The 8954-nt window shown below is 42.2% G+C and overlaps 1 protein-coding gene across 1 annotated transcript in view; it reads left to right on the top strand.

The window, feature by feature from the left end:
- The first annotated feature begins 3200 nt into the window (after positions 1-3200).
- The window catches only part of SLC3A1 (solute carrier family 3 (amino acid transporter heavy chain), member 1), a 28069-nt gene continuing 22315 nt past the window's right edge, over positions 3201-8954 (top strand). The window contains exons 1-3 of the mRNA XM_005864774.2: positions 3201-3711; positions 7682-7861; positions 8008-8162. Of these exons, the coding sequence (XP_005864836.1) occupies positions 3282-3711; positions 7682-7861; positions 8008-8162 (765 nt within the window). The 5' untranslated portion in view covers positions 3201-3281. The remainder of the gene's footprint in view (positions 3712-7681; positions 7862-8007; positions 8163-8954) is intronic.

Below are 8954 nucleotides of genomic sequence, written 5' to 3' on the forward strand. Positions count from 1 at the left end.
TATCGATGCGAGAGAAAGACATCATACAGTTGCCTCCTTGTAGGAGCCCGGAACCAGGGCCAGGGATCAAACCTGCAACCCTTCTGTGGTTAGGCTGATGGACACACTAAGCACTTATCAACACCAGCCAGGGCTGGCATTTGTATTTTTAATTAATAATATAAAATTGCATATCCTATATAATAAAAGCCCAGTGATCGAACAGCGCGGGATGACCAGAACAATCAGTCAACCAGTCGCTATGATGTTCACTGACCACCAGGGGGCAGACACTCAATGCAGGAGCTGCCCCCTGGTGGTTAGTTCACTCCCACAGTGGGAGCACCGCTTGGCTGACCAGGATGAGCGGCTGCTTCCGCTGTGGGAGCAGCCACCCAGAGGGTGGTCCACAGCCGCTTGGCTGACCAGGATGAATGTGCTCCCACATCAGAAGCAGCCACTCAGCGGGTGGGTCCACAGCTGCTCTGCTGACTGCGATGAGTGGCACTCCCACAGTGGGCCAATCCCTGAGGTCACACCCCCCACCAGTGCACGAGTCCCATGCACCAGGCCTCTAGTATTCATATAATGTTTAATAATATATATACACAAACTTTTAATGTTAAAGACGTATGTTTTGGGGGATTATTTATTACCAATATATTTCCAATTTGTCATATGCTCTTCAATTAGTATGCTTTGTGTTATAATAAATTGAAAAATTTTACTAAATCTGTTAGAAAAACAAAATTCAACTGAGTAATTTGAAGATCTAATTGGCTTTATTAAAGGATTAATGAATCAGGCAACATCCCATCTAGCAACTAGAAGGTTCGCTTCAACGGGCTGTACAAAATGGAAGGGTTTTGCCCGGCCGGTGGGCTTACTGGTTGAGCATCAACCTATGAACCAGGAGGTCATGGTTTGATTCCTGGTCAGGGCACATACCAGGTTTGGGGTTCAATGCTGGTTGGGGCATTGTGAGAGGCAACAGTGGATGGATATCTCTGTCTTTCTCTTTCTCTCTCTTCCCCTCTATCACTCACTCTCCCTTCCTCTCTCTAAAATAAAAAAAAATAAAAATAGACCTAACCAGTTTGGCTTAGTGCAGTGGTTGGCAGACTGCAGCTCGCGAGCCACATGCGGCTCTTTGGCCCCTTGAGTGTGGCTCTTCCACAAAATACCACGTGCGGGCGCGTAACGTACAGTGAGATTGAAACTTCGTGGCCCATGCGCAGAAGTCGGTATTTTGTGGAAGAGCCACACTCAAGGGGCCAAAGAGCCGCATGTGGCTCGCGAGCTGCAGTCTGCCAACCACTGCACTAAGCCAAACTGGTTAGGTCTATTTTTATTTTTTTTTATTTTAGAGAGAGGAAGGGAGAGTGAGTGATAGAGGGGAAGAGAGAGAAAGAGAAAGACAGAGATATCCATCCACTGTTGCCTCTCACAATGCCCCAACCAGCATTGAACCCCAAACCTGGTATGTGCCCTGACCAGGAATCAAACCATGACCTCCTGGCAAATAGTTCTTTCCCTCTGTACCAATACTGTTTCTAAATCATTCTACAAGAAACAGTAATATTAGAAATTAGGAATGTAACTTTCATCATTAAAAATAATTGTATATGATCAAATGATTCATAGGCTGATTAAGTGTCTTTTTAAAAATATATATATTTTATTGATTTTTTCACAGAGAGGAAGGGAGAGAGAGAGTTAGAAACATCGATGCGAGAGAAACATCAATCAGCTGCCTCCTGCAAACCTCCTACTGGGGATGTGCCTGCAACCAAGGTACATGCCCTTGACCAGAATTGAACCTGGGACCCTTCAGTCTGCAGGCCGACACTCTATCCACTGAGCCAAATGGGTTAGGGCAGGTTAAGTGTCTTGATTAAACTGAAACCATGAATCATCCATCACATTCTTTTAAGGCTTGCAGAGTCTTCTAAGAAAACACACCTATCTTTAATGCAATTTCCTCAGGATTGTGTATTTTATCTTGTCAATGATTAAACAACACTTTAGTGCTTGTGTTAAGAACTATTTACTGCCCTGGTTGTTGTAGCTCGGTGGTTGAGCGTCGACCCATGAATCAGGAGGTCATGGTTCGATTCCTGGTCAGGGCACATGCCCCGGTTGCAGGCGTGCCGATTGAAGATTCTCTCTCATCATTGATGTTTCTATCTCTCTCTCCCTCTCCCTTCCTCTCTTTGAAATAAAAAACATACTTTTTTAAAAAAGAAACTGTTTACCTATTGTAAAGCATTTGAACTTGCAATATATAGAATCCTCCCCACCCCATCCCCACCTCCCTTCAGAAAGTGATTCCAAGAATGAGCAGTGATTTCCTTTTCTGAAAAAGGAAACAAGATTGAAGGTACCTGGGTTGAACTGTTTATAGGCACTTATGGGTATTTGTAGGATTAGCTTGAACTGAGATAAAATAAAATTAGCATCAGTAACAAAGAGGTGTTATTTCCTGTCTCCAGGATTTGTAGGACCAGAGCTTCAAAACAAAAAATAAAGAAAAGCCTGTTTCCCCTTGTAAAATTCAGTATTCGTTTCTTTTTCTTATACCTGGCTAAAAAGGAAAAAAAAGATCTAAAGCTTTTTTATTGTGGTAAAATATACATAAAATGAATCACTTTAACCATTTTAAAATGTAAAATTGAGTGGCACTAAGTCCATTTACATTGTTGTGCTACCATCACCACTCTCCACCTCCAGTAACTACCCTCCTACTCTGCCTCAATAAATTTGTCTCCGTACCTCATATAAGTGGGAATCATACAATATCTGTCCTTTTGTGTCTGGCTTATTTCACTTAGTTTTCAAGATCCCTTCATGTTGTAGCATGTGTCAGAACGTCCTTTGTTTTTAAGGCTGAATAATATCCCATGTGTGCTTATATCACACTGTGTTTATTCATCCATTGATGGACACGGCTTGTTTCTACCCTCTGACTATTGGGAATAGTGCTGCGGTGAACATTGGTGTACAGTCAAGTAACATCTTAAACTGCAATGGAACCCCACCACTTTTTCCTCTTTCCTCTCCTCCATGCCCCCGTCCCAGTCCAGGTCTCAGCCCCTCAGGGCAGGGACTGAAGCTACATCAGCCCCACAGGTGTAAAGAGGATTTTTTAAAACAACCTTTATCTTTACCCTTTCTCCCTTGGCTGGACTTTGTCCCGCCAGGTTTATTTATAAACCACACAAGCTCATTAACGTGACCAAGCATTTCAGTAATCCACCTTTGTTACTGCAGGAAGGCACTTGTCAGGGATAAGGCAGTGAGACATGGCTGAGAAGAAAAGCCAGAGAGACTCTATTGGAATGGATGCCAAGGGATGCCGAACAAACAATGGGTTTGTCCAAAATGAAGACATCCTGGAAAAGGACCCGGATCCGGGCAGGCCAACGGACAGTCCACAACTCTGCTCCTTGCCTATCTTTGACCCCCGGGAGCTCGACTTCAAGGACATCCAGCCCTACGCCGGGATGCCCAAGGAGGTGCTGTTCCACTTCTCAGGCCAGGCCCGGTACCGGGTGCCCCGCGAGGTCCTCTTCTGGCTCACCATGGCTGCCGTGCTGGTGCTCACGGCGGGCACCATAGCCATGATCGCCATCTCTCCCAAGTGCCTCGACTGGTGGCAGGCAGGACCCATGTACCAGATCTACCCCAGATCGTTCAAGGACAGCGACCAGGATGGGAACGGAGATCTTAAAGGTGCAGGGGGCGAGGGGGGAAGTGGGGTGGAAGAATGTGTTGGGTGGGGCCAGGAAGCATTCTCTGTCCTTGAAACCGAATTATGTCCGGGTTGTATGGTAAGCACATTCCAGTAGGACTGGTCACACCTTGTTTATGATGTTTTTGAAAGCCATTCAGCAAAAACCAGAAATTCTTCCCGTATGATGAAAGACTACTTGGAGGCCTTTGAGCCCCCCGCCCCCCCACCAAAAAAAAGTTATTTCATTTACTTCTCACTAAGTACATATGCTTGGTTGGTCATCAATGCTGACTTCTTACATGCAGCAGGGACCTCCTGAAAGTGTCCTGCTTCTGTGAACTTAATAGCCGATCATCTCACGGTGGCAGCTTAGAATTTCTTTGCTGTCACATGTAGTGGCTAGGTGAGCAGTCTGGCCCAGAGTTTCTTATTAGTGAATAAAACGTAGGTAGTATTTCAGCAAAATATTGTGATGTCATTAAAAAGTGTAGGCTGAGACTTTAAAGCAGGGGTCCTCAAACTTTTTAAACAGGGGGCCAGTTCACTGTCCCTCAGACCGTTGGAGGGCCGGACTATAGTTTAAAAAAAAACTATGAACAAATTCCTATGCACACTGCACATATCTTATTTTGAAGTAAAAAAACAAAACGGGAACAAATACAATATTTGTATTTACATGTGGCCCGCGGGCCGTAGTTTGAGGACCCCTGCTTTAAAGCATAAATGCTGAGAAATGAAGGAAAGGAAAAAAGGCATAGCAGTGTGCTGGTTATTACTTGAATTAAAGGTTATTTAAAACAATGTCTATATTATAAAGTAGAAGTAACAATTATATTTTAAAGTTACACTGATAATCTCCTAGTGAGTTAAGTGTAGAAGGTCCTTTATTGTTTAAACCAGGGTAAAAATGTAAAATTATGCCAGACAGTAGGTATAAACTGGAACTGTTCTGGGGAAACCTGTCGATATGGTCACCCTAGTTAATGGTGGCAATGAGAAATAAATAAACCGGCCCTGGCCTCGTAGCTCAATTGGTTAGAGCATCGTCCCAATACACTAAGGTTGTGGGTTTGATTCCTGGTCAGGGCACATACAAGCAGCAATCAATGAATGCATAAACAAGTGGAACAAAAGATTGATGTTTCTCTCCCTTCCCCCCTCTCTCTCTACCTCTCTCTCTCTTAAATCAATTTAAAAAAAAGAAAGAAAGAAACTAATAGGGTGTTGTTGTTTTTTAAAGAAAGAAACTAATATGGTGTTTTTTATAGTGATATTTGGTTTAAAGATCGGAAAACAGAATGGTTATTTAATTGAATGTGGGGAGTGGGAATGAGCTTAATCTAACCTTAAAATAATACAAATAAACTCAAAATCTCCAACTTTTCTTTTGCACTCATATAATTTTCTCTCTTTTTAAAAATCTTCCTATATCTTCACTAATTGAAATACTGTTAGTCCTTCAAGATGCAGTTCAGACCCATTTCCTGCGTTCATGTTTATTTCTCCCTCTAATCCTTCCTCATCAGCGTGCTGCCCTCCCTCCCAGAGCTCCTACTGTGCTTTGGACTTTGTTTATGGCACCTTCCCACACTGCCTTGTCATGGGCTGGGTGACTTCCCTTCCACACCCCTCCACCCCACCCGACCCCCAATGGCCCTAGCACCTGCTGCCTTTTATGTAGTATGTGCTTAGCAAAAGTGACAGTTTTTAACAAAATAGACCTAAACTCCCTAAACCCAAAGATACATGCCCCACTTCCTGGTTCTCCCTTTGTAACTGTCTTCTAGACACGGTCCTTTCCCCCACCACGCCCATGCAGAAGTAAAGCATTCCTGTGAAGCCTTTTAGAAGCTGAATGGGCAGAGGTGAATAAGCAATCACCATGAATTTATATGGGAAAATTGTTGAGCATCCCCAGACCCAAACATAACCTATCAAATCATACCAAGTAACACATAAAATCTAAAGTAACACTAACATAGAGTAAAAGCAGGAAAAAGTATGATATACAGGGCACATCTTGCTAACAGATGCACAAAATAGAGATAAAATGCAGATGCTCAGACACAGTTCAAGGCTATGGGGCTTGATGCTGAGATGCTGAGCATAGTTCCCTGGAAGGAGCTTGGTAGGGCCATTCTTGGCTGCTCTGGGTACCACTGCCTCTGTAACAGCTGCTGCAAAAACAAAGGCTAAACATGCTTTTTTCGCTTTTCACCTTTTTTCTTGAAAGTGAAAATCCTCTTCGATTTCTTTCAGTTACCAAAAACAGGTATTAATGTACGTTGTTTTTTGGTGTGTTTTTTTTTAAAGCACAGTGGAGCCATGGGACTTTCAAAAAGTGGGGGATACCTGTATACCCCATTCATCTTTTACATTAGTCATTTCCAATAACTTTTTCTTGAAGAGCTGGCTGCTTCCTGTACTCAATAGGTATTGGTCCTTGAGGTTGAGGGGCTTTTGTTATTATTTGAAGAAACCATTGTAGGTTTCAGTTTGGTTTTGGTGATTGCCTTCTGTCCCCTAGACTAGAGTGTGAGTCTGGAATCCCTTTTTTACTTCTGCTTTGTGTCTGTCCAGCCACAATATATTTTTATTGATTTCAGAGAGGAAGGGAGAGGGAGAGAGAGATAGAAACATCAATGATGAGAGAGAATCATTGATTGGCTGCCTCCTGCACGCTCCCTCACTGGGGATCGAGCCCGCAACCTGGGCATATGCCCTGACTGGGAATCGAACCGGTGACCTCTTGGTTCCTAGGTCGACGCTCAACTGCTGAGCTACACCCGGCTGGGCCAGCCCATGGTTTTTATCATCTTGTTCCTTTGTGCCCATTCTTAAGATATATCATGCTGTTGTCCTGACTTAACTCAAAATCCTTTTGCTGCCTGTTGACACACGGTGAGGTCTCAGAGCCACCCATATGGGGGAATTGAGGCACAACAAGGACAAAAATGGGCAGCCTGTGACAGGGGAAGAGCCCCATGCCAGAGGCAGGTGACTGTTTGGGGCACAGTGATCTCTGGCCTGCTGTGCGACACTGACAGGCTCTGACTGTAGGAGGCTTCTAGGGGTCCCACTGAAAGTTACTGGAGATTGAATACTAGACAACTCCTGAGTCTACATTTAAAACTCTGAATTAGAAGCAAGCAAACAAACACACAAAAAAACCCACCACACTATCTGCTAATTACCCTACAAGGTTCCAAGTACAAAGCGTTTCATTCCCGCACCTCTTCTCAGCCAAGCCTAGAATTCCCGTCTGTGTACATTCTCGTCTTCAGCACTGTCCAGAGGAAATAGAATTACATATGTAATCTTACATTTGCTAGGAGCCACATTAAAATAATTTTTAAAAATCAGGTGAATTAATTCTAATAATGTACTTTGGTTAATATTTCAACATATAATCACAATAAAAATATTAATGAGATTTTTGACATTCTTTCTTTTCATAGTAGGTTTTCAAAATCCAGTGTGTTTTCTATTTACAGCACAACTCAATTCAGACTTAGTCACATTCAAACGCTCAATAGCCACAGGTGGCAAGAGGCTCTCAGACTGGACAGCGCAACTTAGACTAAGGGACCCTAAGGGGCCATGTGTTATTCTTCTCTGTTCCTTGGCTCTTAGCCCAGCATGGGGCCTAGATCAGGTGCTCAAAAACCATGTGTAAAATGAATGAACAATACTGTATCTTGGTTTTAAATGTGTAAAATGAACAAGCCACAGACAGATTTTATGTTATTGTAGCTATGTTAAAGGTCAAAGGTTATTGCTAGAAGACTAATTTGCTATTGTTTGTAGAATGGTTAAACCTTGCTATTTGAATTTTCACTCAAATTCAAATTCTGTCTCAATATACATATTTTGATTTTAAGCATATTCCTTTATTTTTAATCCTTCAACCAAAAAAACCAAACTTCATTTACTTATTTTTCATGGACTTGATTTTTTTTATTTTTTTAGGTATTCAAGATAAACTGGACTATATCACAACTTTAAATATAAAAACTGTTTGGATTACTTCATTTTATAAGTCATCCCTTAAAGATTTCCGACACGGTATTGTAGATTTCCGAGAAATCGATCCCATTTTTGGAACAATGAAAGATTTTGAGAATCTGGTTGCAGCCATACATGATAGAGGTAAACCAAATGGACATTGGTTCAGAGGGGTGGGGTTTGAAAAAAGCATTTCTCTAAGTGCTTCCGTAAAGCATTTTTTTCCTTACCTGTCATGTATTATTCTAATATAATCTTTACCTAACATTTGAAACATTTTCGTTCATTAGGTTTAAAATTAATCATCGATTTTATACCAAACCACACCAGTGATAAACATGCTTGGTTTCAATGGAGTCGTACCCGGACAGGGAAATATGCTGATTATTATATCTGGCACAACTGTTCCCATGAAAATGGCATAACCACACCACCCAACAACTGGGTAAGTACCAGCTTGCCTGGTTTATAAAATAAAAATGATCAGATCTTCAGGGATTAAACTGCATATTTATAAAGCCCTTTTAAAGAAAAAAAAATTAATGGGTATAGTGTATGAGAAGGGGAAAGTTTCCCAAAGAAATAAAAATAAGGTGCCCAAGCCTCCCAATGTCATTTGGATTTCTGATTTCATTGTAGAACTACTCTCTATTAGCCTTTCCTTCCCTCCTTCCCTCACTTCTCACTTTGTCCCACTTAGATTCCAGGCCCCATTAGTTTCATAAGTGTGTTGCTACGCTCCAGAACCCCTCGCCTTTCTGACATTTTGCCTTCCCATCCAACAAAACCCTACCCATAAATGAACCCAACTATCCACTTTTCTTTCTCGGAACCTTTGCCTTTGGAAGTAGCACACACTCATTGTCCCCACCTGAAGTGAGCCATCCAGTCTCTTTGGGAAGTCCAACAGATCAATGCCCTCCCTCCTCTGCAAACATCCTAATTGCATTCTCCCTATCTTATCACTCTCAGCAGTAAACTCTACTGTTCAAACAGAGAACAGTAGCCAGCAAACCTGCCCGCCCTCACTCCCACCCTCTTAATAATCACTTCTTTTGCAACAGAAGTTACCAGATTTACAAATAAAAATACAGGAAGCCCACCCTGGCCTTTTTCCCTCATTGTTCTCCGTATTCATTCGTGTAGTTTTGGTATGTGTGGTTCATACAATTTCACTGTGTAAATAATCTATGATTTACTTACTTTCTCTCTCTCTCTCTCTCTCTCTCTCTCTATA

This window comes from Myotis brandtii, unplaced genomic scaffold (genome assembly GCF_000412655.1).
Source record: "Myotis brandtii unplaced genomic scaffold, ASM41265v1 scaffold191, whole genome shotgun sequence".
Lineage (NCBI taxonomy): Eukaryota > Metazoa > Chordata > Mammalia > Chiroptera > Vespertilionidae > Myotis > Myotis brandtii.